Source organism: Pyxicephalus adspersus, chromosome Z (genome assembly GCF_032062135.1).
Source record: "Pyxicephalus adspersus chromosome Z, UCB_Pads_2.0, whole genome shotgun sequence".
Classification (NCBI taxonomy): Eukaryota; Metazoa; Chordata; class Amphibia; order Anura; family Pyxicephalidae; genus Pyxicephalus; species Pyxicephalus adspersus.
In genome coordinates, this window is record NC_092871.1 from 18,892,782 (window position 1) to 18,912,829 (window position 20,048).

A 20,048-nucleotide genomic window follows, 5' to 3' on the forward strand; every position below is an offset into this window, starting at 1 on the left:
AAACTGGACTGCATATTCTAGATGAGGTCTGACCAATGCTTTGTACAGGGACAGGACTGTGTCTACATTTCTGCAGTCTATTCCTCTTTTAACCTTCCCAGAGGTAACCCCTGAGTATGATTCGGGGTAAAAAAAAAAACAAGATGAAAGCGGTAACCCCGAGTAACACTCGGGGTAGTTAAAAAAGTAAAAAACAAACACTTACCTGGTCCCATCGGCGTCCTCCGGTGTCCTCCAGGCTCCTGCCATCCTCTGGACGCATCCACTTCCTCGATCTGTCCCTGTCGGCGAGTGCGCTGATGTTCACCTGGAGTTCCCGGTGACGTTAGTGTTTCAAACTTTATTGTACTCAGACTATTAAGGTATACTGTAAAATAAATTTTCATGAAAATGTACCGCCTTTTAGACATAAATCCGGACAGAAATGAACCGCCCAGGAGGTTAATACAAGAAAGTGCTTTCCAAGCTTTAAATATTGCAGCTTGGCATTGCATGCTATTTATGGTCTACCAAAACCCCCAAATCATTTTCAATTTTTTCCATATTGCCAAAGTGAGTATTTGGATTAAGTTAGGTATATAACATGCATACGTGCTGATACGTACCATGATAGTTTGGGGTGAAATCAAAATAAGTAGGGAGATGACCGCAAGCAAGCATTGGAGTATTAAGGGGCCTGTTTGCCATAAATTACCTGCAGCAGAAGACTCTGGGTCTTCAGGTTTTTTTTTGGGTTTAGTTCTGTTTTAGTAAGTTAGTAACTTAAAGAGTTGAGTAAATTAAATAACTCTTTATGGAATAAGGCTGACTGTTTATATTTTTATTTTTTTGTTTTGAAAATAGCCCAGACCAAACTGTAAACATCAATTTACTGTGATTACAATAATTTTACTGAAAATCTCAGTCTTTTAAAATGGATTGCTCTGCAAAGAGTGTATAAAGAAGTATGTCAGCTTGGATGTAATGTAAGTTAATTGACTTTCTAATATAAGCTATGCCTAATATTTCCTTCTTGAATTTATTTTTTTTATAGACTTTTTTTTAATGCCACTCCAACGGTCATTATACTTGAAGAATCATTCTTATATATTTTTGACAACATAAAAAAATATAGTTTTAACAAAAATAGAACTTTGGTCTCATAAAAATATATGTTAACACAAAATTTCACAGTTGAGTTGAGTATACTGATGTTAAATCTGACAGTTGAATACACTGATTAAATGGATGCAAGTTATTTTAACTGGCAAAGGATTCATACTTTTGTATATCTTTTTTTTAACTTTACACAACCTTGTCACACAGCACAGCCCTATCTAGCAGTACAGGATAACTTATTTTTCTTTCTCAGTTCAGTAATGATTTTGGTTCATGTATCATCCCAACTGGATGGACAGTGAAAACAGAATGGGCAGACTAAAAAGCACATCTTTTTCTTTTTTTGTTCTCTAATTCTATGAGTATATTACTTTTCACATATGAGCATTGTAGTGTAACTGACCAGCTCTTTCTGCCTATTTTCCCTCCTCCACTTTCTGCTTGAAATAAAGCAGCAAGAAAACTACCAAATCAAATTCAGGTACAGAGCTGCATTAAGCTGTATATGCAGAACGTCTTAAAAAATGCACTTAGCATATGTCCAGATCTGCTTCTACTATAGTGGGTCTTTGATGCCTATTATGCACAGCTTGGATTGTATTCAGGCCAAAAACGTCTGTAATTGCAAACTGCTGTGCAGCATTTATAGGGGCTTGTTCTGGCTTTTTAAAACAGCTGAAAAAGCTGTGTTTTTTGTCAATTCATCAAGGACTCATTTTAAGGACTTGCTAATAAATGCCTATAAACACCTGCAGCAAAAGTTTATAAATGCCTGCACAAGGGTTTACGAGCACTTGACTGCAAGTCTATGAGGCATTTGCATGGTAAAACAACCCTAAAAGCTGCATGGAGCTCCTGAACAACCCATTGTAAAAGTCTGCAAAAGAAACAGACTGTTTTTTATGTAAACTATATTTTTACAAGGTTATTTCCAGCATTTGCAGGCTGCAAAAAAGCCTGGGAAAATAGGTCTGAACAGATTTTACTGAAAACATACACTATTTTCCCATGGAATGAAAATTCTCTGCACCCTGTGCCAAAGCAAAGGATTCACACACATGGAGATCTCCATTGCAGTGCAGAGTTGTTCTAACTTGGTAGCCAAAATAATGGCAAAACAAGGTAAAATTCTAAATGGCTGCCAAGCAGGACCTCGGAAACTTTGATTACTCAATCATTATTTAAATATTCACTCAGAATGTGCACAGCCAGAAAACTGCTCCCCCTGTTTAACATAGCTGCTATCCCCTAATTAAACCCTCTCATTTACAGCGTCATTTAAAGATGTGAAGTCAGCTTTCATGAGAAGATTGCAGTTTTTTAAGATAGAACCAAATTATTTAGGAGTTTTAAAGTAACTATCAAATCTTTACTTTTTTAAACTGTGCAATATTTCTTTTCAAGCAAGTTGGCAAAAAAAAACATGAAGTTAATTGAACAGGAAACAGTAAGGCATGGGTAATGCATGTGAAATAATCTGAAGAATAAACAAATACATGATGCCCTGTTTTTATATTTGTCTTTTAAATTAGAGCTTCAGGAGGACAGCAGGGTATAAAAGTAATTAATTTAATACTAATACTTTGTAGAGTTCTTTTTTAGACACCACTTTCTGAGAAGTGTACTAGTGAAACAGCAGTACCAATAGTTCCCTGCCTTCAGTCTTTTTTTTTTACTTACTTTTGCTATACCAGTTATTTTCGCAGAAAAGTTAGTTGTTTCAGAAGTAGCCCTACAAGCCATGCAACTTAGAAAAACAGAAAAAAGCAGGGATGCACAATTCAGTGTACTTTGAAAAAAGATTGTATACAGCCAGGTAAGTATGCTTTATTGCAAAATGGACACCACATGTGTCTTCTGCAATTAAGTTCCTACCTGCTTGCAAGTTTTCATTTTAAGAAGCATTTTTGTCCTACCTAAAATTACTGCAAACTCATCCCATATGCAGAGATTCCCAGCATTTATTTCACTCACATGACTGTCAAAACCATTCATACACAGTATTAAATGTAACCAGGATTGCTAGCAGTTTGTTCCAGCACGTCAATAATGTGATTAGACACTGCCATAGTCCTAAGGCTGTTAGAAACACGAAGATCCCAAGCTCCTGTGCTCCTTATGTCATGATTAGTACTACTTGACTTGTGATATGGATGCTGTGACTGCTGCCTGCTACTCTTATAGAAATCAAATGCCATTTAAGAAAAGTCAGGATAGTAGATTTATTATAAAAATGCCTTTAAAAGGTGTTTAAAAATGTTTATCCTCTATTATGATTTTGTTATTATCATTAATATTATTACTATTTTTATTATTATTATTAGTATTAATAATAATAATAATAATAATAATAATAATATTAGGCAGTTATAATATACAAAACCATATTATGCAACACTGTACATTAAATGTATATTCCATTTTGGATATTTAATGTTAATGTTATCACAATTTAAAATGATTAAAATAAAAAATCATATTTCCTTTATGATGTTCACCAAAGACCACCAGCATCCATGGTAGTGAGAAGAAAGAAGACACATCATTCAATCAGTAAAACATCAACGGGTTACCAAAACAAAAGCAAGGGTACAAGGCATGTAAACAGATCAATTGTTTTTTTTTCTAGTGGTTCTTAATGACACAACCTCTTTCCAAATGACAGAGATCCTCTAATTAACAGTATCTTACCCATTGACAAGATCCCTCATAAAACTTTAGTGACACCCCCCTCCCCCAGTGATTTTTCACTGCAAAACCAACCCCTAGAAAATCACCTGCCCATCCCTAGGTAAAAATGAATAATGTCATAGTTCCAGATAACTTTGTAGATCATTTTTAATGCACAGGAGAAAGCAGCTGCCCAAAGGGTAGCTCCTATTAAGTTGTTGCAGGCCAGGCAGCATTCCCAAAATCCTTGAATTGTCAGGAACCCCCCAATGACCACAACCTCATATATATATATATATATATATATATATATATAGTATCAATTCTTACATGCTCATTATTTTTGCGTACAGTAGCTGGCTTCCATCTACGGGTAAAGGGCTCACAGTTGTTAATGTAGTAGTAGTAGTTAAGTTTCAAATCTATATGTTTGGCATCAACAGGCTGAACTGAGAAAAAATCAGGAAAACTAGATATGTATTCTCATAAAGGTTAAGGCTAAAGGTATGAAAGCATTGTATGGCCTGAAAACTTCTGGGTTTTTTAGTAACTGGATATTGTAGGTTATTTTTACAATATAAAAAGACTATGCAGGGATTATGATAATTTATGTGACAACACTCATTAAAATTTATTTCAGTGGAAAGAATAATACCAAGAGGCCTCATGAACCCGATGCCATGAATCTTTACATAAGTAAGCACATTAAAAAGGCTCAACTCTGTACCATGCACAATTATATGAATGTGAACTGGTTGGTAAGAACTGAGAGCAATGTAAAGCAAATTTAAGTTTACTACTGCATGTAGTAACCTATAATATAAGGAGCTGTTTAGTACAGCACAAAATAGACCATATATGATGTCTTCAAATTAAGTGATACATCTCAATAGAATGGTAGGGTGCACGAGATAGGACATTTTATTTCGTGTGTAAAACAATTATAATTTATAGGGCCAGATTTAATAAAGACCACTAAGACCTCTAATATTCAAGTATTTTTTAATCATTAGTTTTATAGTATTCTTCAGCAAATATATTTATATGCCAAACTGCATCTAATGTTATTTCATGGATGTACAGTATATCTAGGTTGAAATGTCGTGCATGCATGTAATCATATTTTCCATTGGAAAATGGAGGGTACTAAATCAATTCAGAAAACTGCAAACCTAAAATATAACATGAATTAAATTACTAGTGTAAAATGTTTCTTGTCCTACACATTTGATGCCTTGCCTTGATACCAATGCTTCTCATAACACTCTATACAAGAAAAATACCAAAAGAATCTGGTCATTTGAGGTACTTTTACTGGAACATTTTGCAGGGCATTAAATACATTTATCCCCCATGTAAAAATGTCAACATTTATTGAATATGGATTAAGTTATAATAGAGGTAAAGTGTATCCATACTCAGAATTCTCACTTTACATAGAAGGGTAGATAACTCCTTTATGTAGTGTAAAAATTCTGTTTTTTTTTTTTTTTATAAAAAAGGGTGCAGCACCGTCCCCTAATTTTTGGCAGCCTAGGTGGTCGAGAATGAATGGGAGCGCAAAGGTCAGGTATCCCGGAAGGCTCTTGGGCAGGCCTTCTACGCACGCCCGAGCATCTTGGGTATGCGCAGAAGGTGTCTTTTTGTTGAAAGAAAAAAATTTGCCAATCTCACGCATGCGAAAGAAAAATTATATCTAGTTTAATTCTTTTTATTGCAAAAAAAATCCCTCAACAGAATACTAGGGTAAACTATTTTCTGGGTATCTATATTTTAACCACCTAAGCGTTACACTGAGGTCTAGATTTCTGTACCAAAAGTGATCCACTGTTTTTCATTAAATTTTTTTTTAAATTGTAGACCTGTAACTTACAGAAATATGTCCGAACAAGGGTTCTAGTAGATAATATGAATATAAAAAATGTTTGAAACACACAATCATGTAAAAAAAAAAAAAAATTACTTTTAATAAAATTAAAGGAAAAACACAAAAATCAGCAATGTAAACAAATCATAAATACTGAAAATACTGAAAAAGCAATAACTCTGTATATTGTAAAGTACTATATTATTCTAAAACACCTCCCTAGTGTGGCAATTTTTAAAACTTTGATTGTGTATGTATTGGAGTTTGTTTTGATTTATTTTGTATTTGATTGGATACGGGAGTTTGTATCCAATCCAATACAAAATAAGAATTTGAATTTCCAAGTTATTTACTTTTATTTTTTTTTTTATTTTTTGTATTGGATTGGATACGCAAGTTTGTATCCAATCCAATACAAAATGACAGTTTGAATTTACCAGGTATATACTTTGTAATTATTTGAATTATTTTGTATTGGGTTGGATACGCAAGTTTGTATCCAATCAAATACAAAATATAAATTTGAATTTCCAAGTTATTTACTTTTATTTTATTTTTTTTATTTTTTGTATTGGATTGGATACGCAAGTTTGTATCCAATCCAATACAAAATGACAGTTTGAATTTACCAGGTATATACTTTGTAATTATTTGAATTATTTTGTATTGGATTGGATACGCAAGTTTGTATCCAATCCAATACAAAATGACAGTTTGAATTTACCAGGTATATACTTTGTAATTATTTGAATTATTTTGTATTGGATTGAATACAGGAGTTTGTATTGAATCCAATACAAAATGTTTGAATGAGTTTCAGTTTGAATTTCCCGCACACGCGCCGACGTCATCACGCACGCAGGGAGAAGCCGTCCGTTTTTTTTTTCTCCGCCGGACGGCTTCTCCCTGCAGAGATCATCCGGCGCTGGAACGAGAAGGACGTGGGACAATCAGCGGGACCAGGTAAGAAGCCGGCCGGCATCTTGCCCTCCGCCGGCCGGCATCTTGTGATCCGCTGGCCCGGCGGATCACAGGATGCCGGCCGGCGGAACACAAGATGCCAGCCGGCTTCTTACCGGTCCCGCTGGCACCCGACGAAGGCACCCTACGCTGGAGAGATCGGCGGACGATGATCGATGGAGGACGACGCTGGATGAGCACAGGGGGACCAGGTAAGTAAGGATGTGAAAAATCTCGGGCTTAACCATCCTTGCAATTTTTTTTTGCCCGAGCGAAGGTCCGGCTTAACTGCAAGGAGGTTAAATGCATTGTACAAGGTTTGTCATAGCCTGATTATTTTAAAATGGTTTACCCTGTCATCTTTTGTATGGTATGGAAATAATCAACCAATTTGTTGTAAAATCTGTTTCATATATATTTTTATGGATTAAAAATTATTTTTATGCAAGGTAATTGCAAGAACTGTCTCCTTTAAATCATTTACACATTTCCATGGGGTGCACAAGCACACTGACCTGGATCTGTTGAAAATTCAACCAATGGTTAAATATTCAAACAGCATACCTTACATGAAGAAAATGTGTCTTTTTCTCAGACAATAGTATAGAGTATCGCCAACCAACATTTTAGGTTGGGGTTGCCCAATCAAAAATTAGGTTTTTAGGTCAGCCTTCCTATTAGGTCCTCAGGGACCCTTCAAAACTAGCTCTCTCGTATATAAATTCTGATCACCATCCATGGTCATGAAGCTAGACTCATTGCCTCCTTCTCTCGTACCTGTTCATTTGTCCAACTGTCTTATTACTGTGGAAGGTGAGCCCAATATTCATGTTAAAATGTCTACTATTGTGTACAAATGCTGTTGAAATGTATTTGTACAAGGTGATTATATCTCTTCTATTAAACATCTCATCATGAGAGAATACATTTAAATTACTTAACCTTAATAGTTGTAGTCCTGCTTTCTCGTTATTAGTTTTGTTGCCTTTCTCTGCACTTTTTCCAGTTCCACAACATTCTTTTTATACAATGAAGCTAAAACTGAACTTCTTACTGATGTGGTCTTACTGTACCTAGTACATTGGCCAGCATATCTATCTCCTCCTCTGTCTCTTTCTCTTTCTTGTTGGTTTCTTTTTTTTTTTTTGTATAGGTTGACTGCAGGTTTACTTTTTTGTTTTCTAATTTTTTTAATGTTTACCTGATGTTGATAAGATAAATATAAACAAATGGAAGAGGGAAATCAGACTGTGGTGACATTTTTCATCATCAAAGGAATCTCAGATGTTCCAGAGTTGCAAGCTCCAATCTTTCTTTTGGTTCTTCTCATTTATCTTCTCACTCTTGGTGGAAAAATAACCATCATCCTACTGGTCTTCTTTGATTGCCATCTACACACTCACATGTATTTTTTCTTGGCAAATTTAGATATATTTCTTTGGATGCTTTATTAGTGATGAGCTCCTGACTGCAATGAGCTATGACAGATATGTTGCCATCTGTAACCCACTGAGATATAGCTATCTTGAATCACAAGTTCTGTGCTCTTCTGGCCTCTTTCTGTTGGGTTCTTGGTTTTATAGAAATAATACCATATGCTGTTCTTGTGGCTGGATTTTCTTGTTACAAATCCAACGTAGTAGACCACTTCTTCTGTGACCTTGTGCCAGTCATAAAATTATCTTGCAGCAACACTTCCGTTCTAAAGACTTTGTTCATAGTTAAAGGAACTTTCCTTTTAGTTCTTGGTCCTTTTGTTTTAACTGTTCTGCCCTATATTTTTATTATTTCCACAATAATAAAGATTCGTACCAGCACAGGAAGACGTAAAGCCTTCTACACATGTTCCTCACACCTCACAGTCGTCATTCTTCTCTATATCACCCTAAGCTACCAGTACCCCGGGCCGCTTTCAGCAGACAGTCTTAGGTACAATAAATTGCTCTCCAATTTTTAACCCTCTCATTTACAACCTCAAAAATAAAGACATGAAGTCAGCTTTAAAAAAGAGGCTGTGGTTTTTGAGAGTTAAAAAATAAGTGGTAAATTGGTATTGTTATTTATTAAATGCTTCATTTTATGGAAGCTGGCATGTTTAAAATCAAATGAATCACTGCAAAGCAGTTTGTATTTACTTTGTTTAACCTCTTCGGCGGTATTATTATTAAGTAGTGTTGATGTTCGAATTCGGGTTGTCCCTATATTCGACCCGAATATGGCTGTTCGAATTCGGGTATACCCGAACCGAATTTTGCTGCATTCGACAGCAAAAATTCGGGAGGAAAAAAAAAAAAAAAAAAAAATTATTTTTTCTTAAATTATTTATTTCGTATCTGTTTTTTATTTTAAACTTGTTTTTTTTATTTTTTACATGTTATTCTACAATGACATTATGAATCATAATGTCATTGTGGGATTCCTGGACCGTGGGAACTGTGCGGTCACAGTTAATTGAAAGCAGGTGCCTTCAATTAGCTGTAACCGCAGGCAATAGGAGGGCAATGAATGGAAATACTATGTCCATTCATACCTCTTCTGCTCTGTGATTGGCTGAGAAATAGACCAATCACAGAGCAGTAGAGGTATGAATGGACATAGTATTTCCATTCATACCTCTACTGCTCAATGTTTTCATTGAAAGCTTTCATTAAAGCTTAAAAACGCTTGAAAAAGCCTCCATTGAGTTCAATGGAAGCGTTTTTTTCCGCGTTTATCCAGCGTTTTAATTTTTTAAATGTTGCAAGCAACTTTTAAGATAACGCTCAAAAATGAGAGTGAAGGAAACGTCCTGGTGTAGATTAGCCCATGGGAATGCAGTCCATGTAGACTAAAGCTCCATACACACGTCCAATAATTATCGTTAGAAACAAATGATGAACAACCGATTGGCCAAAAAAGGGACCAAGGACACCGACGAACGAGGATTGTCGTTGGAAATGAACGACCGCCACGGTGGATCTGATTGGCCGACGATCTTTCACTATCTATCGTGTACGGTCGTTCAGTGATCGTGCATGTTTCTGCGGTACACTTTCTCCTTTACATGTCCCTCCCTGCATCGTTCAAACGATTGTATTTAGCGTGTGGACACTGTTGGTGGATTATATATGAATGATCATATTGTTACAGCATGTACAGAATTGTGCACAATATGATTGTTCAAGTATAATTGTGCATAATCGTTGATCGGTCGTAGCCGTTCATTTTCTAACAATAATTATTGGAAGTGTGTACCTAGCTTTAGCCTAAAATTGATTTGACAGGTGCACTTTAATATTCATGTGAAGCACAGAGGTATGGAATAGTGTTATGTATCTTTTTATAATGTATCTTTTTATGTATCCTTTTATAATATATCTTTTTACAATGTATCTTTTCATGTATCCTTTTCTAATGTATCTTTTTACATCTGTTTGGAGGCTGTAGAAGCTCTACACAGCGCTGAAACAAACCCGAATTTTTCTCCCATTGACTTTAATGGGATTCGAATTCGACCACCCGAATTTTTTTGTTATATTCGGCCGAATAGCTGCCGAATCGAATAGTGAGCTATTCGACCAACTTTATTAAGTATTTTTAAATGTAAAGTGGTACATTTAAAAATACTTAGTATTTTAAATTTCCCGCCTCCCAGCCGCATGGTCCCGCCTCCCAGCCACACACTCCTGAGCAGATGCCCAGCCGGCATCTGCTTCCTCTGGCCTCGCGTCCCCAATGTTCACATACTGGGGACGCAGATGGTATCGCTGAAGAACGCTGCTGTAACAAGGGAACTAGGTGGGACTTTTAATCTCCCTGGCAATTCCACCCCGAGTGTGGCTCCAGGTTACCACTTTTGATATGGAGAATTCACCCCGAGCAACAGTCAGGATTACCGCCAGGGAGGTTAAGTCACCAAAGCCAACTATTATATTTATGCCTAGTCTATAAAAATATTCAGGCTGGTTTTCCAAATGTTTAGGACTGTTTACAGAATGTATGAAGTTTACCATAAAATATACAATCATGTCCAAAAAAAGCAGTTTACATATTTCAACTGCATGATTGGATAATACAAACTAAACTCCTAGGTCAACATATCGAATTGGTACTAAATATACTAGTACTAGTACATACTGATCTGTCTACAACTCTGGCATGACTTCCTGTACCTGCATCCACCTACAAGTGATAATAGGTTTACTTAAGAAGTAAGTTTAACCAACACTTCTTTCAGTTTTGGATAGTACAGAAAAGGGTGAAAACCTTACTGACTTCACTGAGTACCCTGAACATATGAAAGCCCTATAAACCCCTGCAGCAAAAGCTCATAAATGCCTGCTCAAGCATTTATGAGCAGCTGAATGTATGGTTTAAATGGTTTAAATGGTAAAATGACCCTAGGAGCTGCATGGAGCTTCTGAACAACCACTTGTAAAAGCCTAAACTATGCAAAAGCCTGCACAAAAACCAGACCCAACGATTTTCATTTAGACTTTCTTTCACATTGCCATTTTTAACACTTGAAGGTTATAAAAACGCTTACAAAAGACTGGAAAAAAAGGTGTCTGAAAGTAGCCTTACTGTAAAACATACACTAATTTCCCATGATAAGGAAACAAAACCCTTTGCACACTGTGAAAGTTTATTTGGTAGATGGTTACATAGTTAAAGATTAGAAATGGCCAAGAAAAATATTCCCATACAAGGAGTGCTCCATTGTAGTACACAGTTAGTATACCTTGGTAGCCAAATTAGGGCAGATTAAGCTAAAATTCTAGACAGTTGCCAAGCAGGACTCCACTGATATACATATCTTTATTAACTAAAAAAATTGCAGTAACAGCACATTTGCTTTCTCAGGCTCCAAAAACTGCCTTACTGTAAAGCAAGGAGAATAAACTTTTCCCATTTTAACAACAAGACATTTGGAGGACTCAGGTAACAATATTAGTTTTCTCCAGTACAAGACCCAAGTAGTGTGGAGGCTCACTCTACTTTTAACCCATCTGAAGCTTCTCTACCCTGCTTTCCCTCAATTAGACACAGACACTTAAGGGTTGCCAAATTGTCAACATCAGCTGTTTTTCTTAACAATATACACTAAACTTTTCTTAAATTTCCATAAACATACTATAACACAGTTATCAATATAAATACCACCTTCAGTGCAACATTACTATCAGAATTCTCAAACATTTTATCCATCTCTGACTACTATCCCCTTTTCAGCAGGCTGCAGAACCTCAAAGGCCCTAACCACAACTTCATTCCACTTGAGATTGCTGCCACTGCTCCCTGTTCCCAGCTGCACAACTGTGCATGGGGAATACCAATTCTTTGCATCAAACACCATTTTTTGGCCTTCCACCAGTTCAGAAGATGCCACACCAAGACGGCCCCCCTGGTATCTTTGCTGGCCGCAAAGCACTACCTCTGAGGGCATCAGCTGTCACATCACAAGAGCTTATCACCTTATGCCCAAACACCCTCCCTGACCTGAAGAGCACTCTAAATGCTGCCCTGAATACCAAAAGCCCATAAATCCATTCCTACCACATTCAGGTGTACCCTATCCCCTCTAAGATAATGCCATGTGTCGTCCTCTAACTCCCAGTGTGGCACCACCAGGCTCCCATTACCTGCAACAAAACATCCCACCTCTTTAACTTTTACACATCCTGGCTACAACACGTTCTGGCCACAATATCTGACCATACTACTATCAGCCCTAGAAAAGCGGTACTTAAATGCAAATGAGCCTGACTCATCAAGCCAAATCAAAAACTCAACGTCCGCGTGTATTCGCGTTCCGGAATCTGAGCCCTAAGATTATTTCATCAACAAATTTGAGGCACTGGCGTACTCGCACGGAAGTCATAAACTGAAGCTGAATATATATATAAATACAATTGTAAATACTATAATTATTATAATAAAAAAAATATATAAAATATATATAGTTATTGTAGTATAATATTATATATGTATCTAAATATACATATAGGGCGAATATAAGCAAATTTGTATCACCTGTGCACCTAAATTTGAGCATATATAAGGGTGTTGTCTAACTTGCTTTTTCCCTTTGTCTTTCTTTCTTGGAGGGGCAGGAGGGGCTGTTGTTTTGTGTGTTATCCTAAATAATCTATGTTGCTGCATTTGATACTTTGTTTACCCCTTAGCAAAATAGCTGCTTTTGTTTTTGAAACTTTAAATGTTTCAATGTCCATTTTCACATTTTGAAATCAATGTTAATGCTATGTTATTGTGTTTGTGGCATATTGTTTGATTGCAGAATTGTGCCTTTATTACCACTGAAATGTTTGTCCTGCATAAATATTTTCTAATCCAATTTTTCACCCTTGATAGGTCAAAATTGCATATTGGTTTGCTAAGTATTTTTTTAATGCAATATTTGTTGGGCCCTTTTTGAACTACTTTGGCTTTATATGGAAGTGTGGGTTTAGATGTTTTTTGTCATGTAAATTTAGTGGTGTGTGTTTTTTTTTATATTTTGTGTAAAATGTTGTTGTTTGTTTTTTGGGGGTTTGTTGTTATGTGTTCTCCTTTCCAATCTCCCAGGACACACAGTTTAAAGAGTAAATTGTGATTGTTTTTAAGTTGTTCCTTTCTCTGAATTGTTTGAAAGGCTAAAATCAGCACAATAGTCTTGTTAAAACTCAGTTGTTTGATGCGTATAGTTGTGCGCCAAACTTCAGGCAACGAGGGGGGTCAAGTAGCACTTTGGAGTGGAAACCATGCAGACATTTGTACTCAATACTTGTGTATTGTTTCTATACATTTAAATGTATTTTGACATACATACACAAGTGAAATCACTAAATGTTTCCTAATACATGTATTATACCATGTTTGCCTATAATCCTTTACTAAAATATTTGATTTTTCTAAGGCCAGACTAGAATTAAATTTTAATCAGGTCACAAATGTTTGTTATCATATTTTTTTACACCCATTCAATTGTGTGATGACATATTAGAAAGTGCTACTTAGTATATATCCAGCTTGATAGAAATTAGTTTGCAGTGTTGCAGTGCAGTGCAGTGTTGTTATCATAACAAATATAACTATAAATTAACCAAATTTGTGAACGAGTAGAATGTAACATAAAAAAGTAGCACGTACACAAAAAAACATCAAACATTAAAGATTCAAATTGACCTGTAAAATGGACTGGAGATGCGCACAGAACAGGGAGCAGAGGTGTGCTAATCAATTGCTATCACCTCATCATTGAATTTAACATCTCCTGAATCGCACAGCTGAAAATTAATCGGCGTATTCGTGATATTTGCTCATTTTTTGCAGGAAACCGGCAGGCGAGTTCACTGGAACTCGGTCCCGACTGGCGGGAATATAACTTGCCGGCCGGAGTGCACATGCATTTTATTGATAAATCAGGCCCAATGTCTCCAATGAGATTTCTGGATGACTGCAATCCCAGATCATTTCCCCCCAGCATGGATCACTACAATGTCTGGCGGCCTATCCAATTGACCAAACCGGTGAATTTTAGGAACCACCTAGCCCCAAAGCATCCCTGGCACATCAATCTACCTAACATTAGGCATGACATGAGCCATTCTCATCACACAAAATACACAGGAATGCCCTATTATCCTCATCCTCCTGTTGTCCTCATCCTCCTGTGTGACAACACTCATTAAAATTAATTGCAGTAGACAGAATGATCCCAAGAGGCCTTTTGAACCTGAAGCCTTGGATCTTTACATAGATAAGCACATTATAAAAGCTTAGCTCTGTACTGGGCACAATTATATAAATGACAGCTGGTTGGTAAGAACTAGGGAGCATTGTAAAGAAAATTTAGGTTTATTACAGCATATGGTACTTACAATTTAGGGGGTTTTTTAGAGCACAGAGTAAAATGCTTAGTTTATATATGAGGTGTTCAAATCAAGTGATATATATCAATAGAATGGTAGTGTGCACGGACATTACATTTCATTGCATGTGCAAAACAGTTATTATTTAAAGGGCCAGATTTATTAATGTCCTCCAAGACTGGAGACTTTAGACTATCATGGGGGAACCTGGGTGATCCAACAAAACTAGTATGGATCTGGTCTAGGATTAAAAGTTTGCCAATTATTAGCAAATTATTTCTAAAAAGTCCATTCTAGGTTTACTAGATCACCTAAGTTCTAGTATTATCTTGGTGAGTTGTAATACATCGGGCTCATAGTGTGCTGCCTATGTCCCTTTGGATACATTTCTTTTGACTTTCTACCAACAGCCCCCTTTCATCGCTTTCTCTTTTCCTTAACAGAGTAGGCATTTACTCACCTAAGTCTGCATCCATGACACTTGCCAAAGTACTGCAAAATGCAGAAGACCAATAATAAGTGTCCATGACACACAGAAATTGAGGTGGAGACTCCCAAAATACCCCAGCCTTGTGTATACAAATGAAGAGAGGACTCAACATTGAAACATTACAACCACAGGTTTAGGTGTGTATAAAGTGCAGTTTGGTAAATTGTTTTCTTTTACTCCTGGAAGTGAAACTTAAAAACTTTATAGAAAGGTCTGGGGGGGGGGGGGGTGCAGCCTGGACGTTAGTTTGAAATTGTAGATATTTTCTTGGAAAATGTAATTTAAAATACAGCAGTTCACAAATTAAATTGAATAATCCTATTATCCTGAAAAAAAAAAACATTTCAGATACCTTTTGTTTTCCAATTTCAAAGGACAATGTCAATGAGCCCTGGAACAAAACCTGTTTATAAGTGATTCCTTTAATGACCTCTAATATGCAAGTCTTGTTTTTTTAATCTTAATATTATTTTATTCCCCAATTATATTTGGATGCGAAACTGCATCTAACATTATGTCATTAGATTCATATCTGGGCTCAAATTGTACTCAAATGTCTTGCCTGCATGTAATCATATTTTCTATAGGAAAAATAAGTATAATAAACAATTCAGTGCATAGCTTAACTGTAACCTTAAACAGAAACCCTATAGATATGATCTAGAATTGCAAATATAAAAAGTCACTTGTCCTGCACCCTTTGAATACCTTTCCTTGATGCCAATGCTTCTAATAACATTATACTAAAAAGCAATTTCTAACTTTTGTCATTTTTTTATCATTATTTTTTTTTAAATCTAGACATTTTGCAGCGCATTGCATAAATTCATCTTTCTTGTAAAACAAATTGCACTAAAAAAATATGACAACAAAATTATTTGCAATATATTTTTTAATTTATATTAGCTGAATGGCTAATGATAGATAAAAATATGGATTTTTGAACATCCCAAAAAACCTCACCATGAGAGAGAATACATTTAAATTAAGGATTCCTATTAGTTGTGGTCCCATTTTCATTTATTAGTTAAGTTGCCATTTCTGAATTCTCTCCATTTCCAAAACATTCTTATTGTACACTGAAGCTGGAGCTGTGGTGTTACTGTACTTAGTACATTGGCAAGCATATCTTTCTCCCCCCTTTGCCTTTTCCTCTCTGTTGTTGGTTTTTTTTTTTTTTGTATAGATTGACAGCAAGTTTACCCTAAATTAGCCAAGATTTTTTCTTTAAACACACAGGCGTTTTTCAGATAATTATAAACAAATGGAAGAGGGAAATCAGACCGTGGTAACGTTTTTCATCATCAAAGGAATCTCAGATGTTCCAGAGTTGCAAGCTCCAATCTTTCTTTTGGTTCTTCTCATTTATCTTCTCACTCTTGGTGGAAACATAACCATCATCCTACTGGTCTTCTTTGATTGCCATCTACATACTCCCATGTATTTTTTCTTGGCAAATTTATCCATGATCGATATATGCAATACAACTGTCACTCTACACAAGATCCTTCTTATAGGTCTTACTGGGGACCGTGAAATTTCATATCTCAGCTGCATAGCCCAGATATATTTCTTTGGATGCTTCATTAGTGATGAGTTGTTGTTCCTGACTGCAATGAGCTATGACAGATATGTTGCCATTTGTAATCCATTGAGATATACCGTTATCATGAATCACAAAATCTGTGCTCTTCTAGCCTCTTTCTGTTGGGTTCTTGGTTTTATAGAAATAATACCATATGCTGTTCTTGTGGCTGGATTTTCCTGTTACAGATCCAACATAGTAAATCACTTCTTTTGTGACCTTGTGCCAGTCATAAAACTGTCGTGCAGCAACACTTCTGTTTTGGAGATTTTGTTCTTGGTTGAAGGAGTTTTTCTTCTGACTATTGGTCCTTTTGTTTCAACTGTTCTGTCCTACATTTTTATTATCACCACCATACTAAAGATTCGTACCAGCACAGGAAGACGTAAAGCCTTCTACACATGTTCCTCACACCTCACAGTCGTCATTCTTCTCTATATCACCCTGATCTACCAGTACCTGAGGCCCATTTCGGCAGACAGTCTTGAATACAATAAACTGCTCTCCCTGTTTAACACGGCCGCTGTCCCCATCTTGAACCCTCTCATTTACAGCCTCAAAAATAAAGATGTGAAGTCGGCTTTAAGAAAGAGACTGGAGTTTTTAAAGTTTAAAAAATAAGTGTAAAATTGTTATTTTGTTATTTATCTAATGTTTAATTAGTTAAGCTGATATTTTGTATTTACTATAAATAAATCACTATTGCCAACAAATATATTTATTTATAGAATATAATTACAAATATTCACATATTTAATTTATTTTTGTAAGTAAGCAAACAGGAAAACCACTGATTTTTGGTAAGTATACATCTGTGGAGGAGTAGGTGGGTTTGTTTAGGACAGGTAAGGGGCAATTCATAAAAATGTTGTTTTTCTTGTGCAGCTTCTGTTGATATTTCCTAATTTGAATAAAAACTTGTATGATCTCCCAAGCATATTTTATTTGTTATGGGCTTCAAGATTTTGCATGGTTTAGTAGACCTTCCCGAAGTAAGATTCTTATGTATACGAATATGTATTTAACTGTAATATTTAAGGTTAAGCAAATTAGGAAAAAAACTGTCTGATACAAAGGATGGAACAATCCAATCAGGCCATGGTGTCTTTTCTCATCATTAAAGGATTCTTAGATTTACCAGATGATCAAGGGCATATTGGATGACTGATCTCTAAAAACGTTTATTCTTGGGGCAGTTCCACAATATATGGTATAGGCAATTCCCAGGGACACCATATTTCAAGCAGATGGAAGAAAGAGAAAGTCCCTTTTGGTAGGAACATAGGGAGGAAATAAATGTGTGGAGAAGAGAAGAATGACTGTTGAGTTAGAATCACTTTCTAGTCTTGTGCTAAACCACCCAACAGTAGTCTAACCGGGAAATTATTTAAAACCTCCCGGGGCAGTTATTCCTTTGAATGTGTAGTATATATTGTTGGCTCAGTTTGGGGATTGTCTGCTGGTCTAAATCAGAGTAGGTTTTTTTTAGCTGTATCATGTATCCAGTACTTAATGTATTTGGGTAATGCTGCCCAGTTATACAATTTTTAACCTGGAAAGTTAAGGCCTCCATTATGGACTGCTGTAAAATGTGCATACCTCAACAGTTACCCACCCAGATAAAGGACCTAAATAATTTGTATAAGTCCTGTAAATCCAAAGGTTCCAATATAATTAGTATAGTTTCAATTGCGTACAGGCGTTTGGGAAACACAACCATCTTCAGTAAAATGTTCTACCCAAATAGGAGAGGGTTAAATAAGACGACTTCTGGAGTTGGTCCTTAACTGAGTGCCATAATGAAAGAATATTCAAACAATATAACTTTATTAGATTGTTGGGAATGATGACTTCCAGATATTTCAGCTTTTACTTACACCGGAGGAAAAGAAATTGAGCACTCAGTTGGGGCCTCACACACTTAGGTAAATATTGGGCTTTGCATTCGTCTAAGTTGATGGAGTAACCAGACACTGAGACATACCTTGGGAGTAAATATAGAAAAAATGGTCAGCTCTGCATGGGTAGCATAATATACAGAAGTAAATCATCTTCAAACGTCATCACCTCAATCCTTCTACTACCTACTCTTTTGGCCTCAAATTTATGGGAGGTCTCTAAAAGTCTTAGCAGGGGATCAAGAGCCAGATTGAGAGGTGAGAGTGGGCATCACTATTTGGTCCCCCTGAACATATGAACTAACTCCAATAAAATGCTATTATTAGTTTAGTGGAAGGTTCATTGTAAATATATTTAATAAAGATAAATAAAGAAACACAAATAGGCCAAATTCTCTGTGGGCAAAACTTGCATTAAGGAAAGGCCTTTATACCTCATCAAAGATCTTCTTTGCATCATGTCCTCGGGTCACCACTTTAGGAGCATTTGGGCATGCGGATACCACTGTGGCTACTATCTCAGTGTGAATCCTGATAGTGGAGTGCTTTTCCACCTCACAACACCAAATTGTTAGTAATGGATGTTAAAAAGTTCGTATGGATAGTGAAAATATTTGAATTCTATTGGCCATGAAATTAGCTAGAATGTTGTAGACCCAGTTTAGCAGGGATATATGCCTAAAAGTGGAAACCAGTAGTGGGTCCCTGTCTCCTTTGGGAATCAGGGTGGTTTAAGCCTCATTAAAATTTGTATAGGCAATATTTTGGAAAACTGCAATAAATACTTCTGTTAGTAGAGGAGTGACTTCATCACTTAACATTTTGTAAAGCTCCATAGAGTAGCCATCTGGGCCAAGGGTCTTTTGGCTAGCTAATATTTTAATTACCATCTGAAATTTTTAGTGGTACGATGGGACGATAAAGGATATCCCACTGAGCAGATGTGCATTTAAATAGCTTAGCTCCAGTCAAAAGAAAGTCTAACTCAAGGTAAATGAGACTGCTGAGCTGTGTAGAATTTGTTATTATTTTTAAAAGGAAAGAAGATAAACTGAAGAGTCATTTGAGGTCCAGATCATTTGGTTAGTCTAGACAGTAACGTGCCAGTTTTGTTGACCCATTTATAAAATGTATGCATAAGTAAAAGGTGTTGCTGCTCTGTTCAGGAAGCTACATGGCCGATAAGGTATATCACTTCTTCCTGCTAAGACTGTTGAGAAAGGGAAGCCAAATATTTTTTACAGACATGAGTGGCTATGCTTTTCCACTCAGTTCTGAATATTTAGCAACATACTTGACTCGGAACACTGGGAATTTCCATAAGAAAGTATGTGAAAGAGAGTGGGGAAGATCTGAGGTCATGGTAATTGGTTTCTGATCTGATAAGAAAAAGGACCCAATGGAAGTACTGGAGATCCTAAAAAATAGAGTCTCGTCCACCAGAATGTAATCTATCCCAGAGAGGCATGGGCCTTGGAATAACATATATAGTCCTGCACTGTGGGGTTTAGCAGTCCCTAGGGGTCCACCTAGGATGTTTGAATTATTAAGTGTACTAAATCTGAAGTAAATGCCTCAGGACTCTACCGGTCATGTGTGAGCGATCCAGTTTAGGGTCAGCAGTAATGTT

The 20,048-nt window shown here is 36.3% G+C and overlaps 1 protein-coding gene across 1 annotated transcript; it reads left to right on the forward strand.

Moving 5' to 3' along the window:
- Positions 1-16,199: 16,199 nt before the first annotated feature.
- LOC140343939 (olfactory receptor 5V1-like) lies at positions 16,200-17,141 on the forward strand. Its single transcript, XM_072430840.1, has one exon. It carries the CDS (start codon positions 16,200-16,202, stop codon positions 17,139-17,141), a length of 942 nt encoding a protein of 313 aa, XP_072286941.1.
- The last annotated feature ends 2,907 nt before the right edge of the window (positions 17,142-20,048 follow it).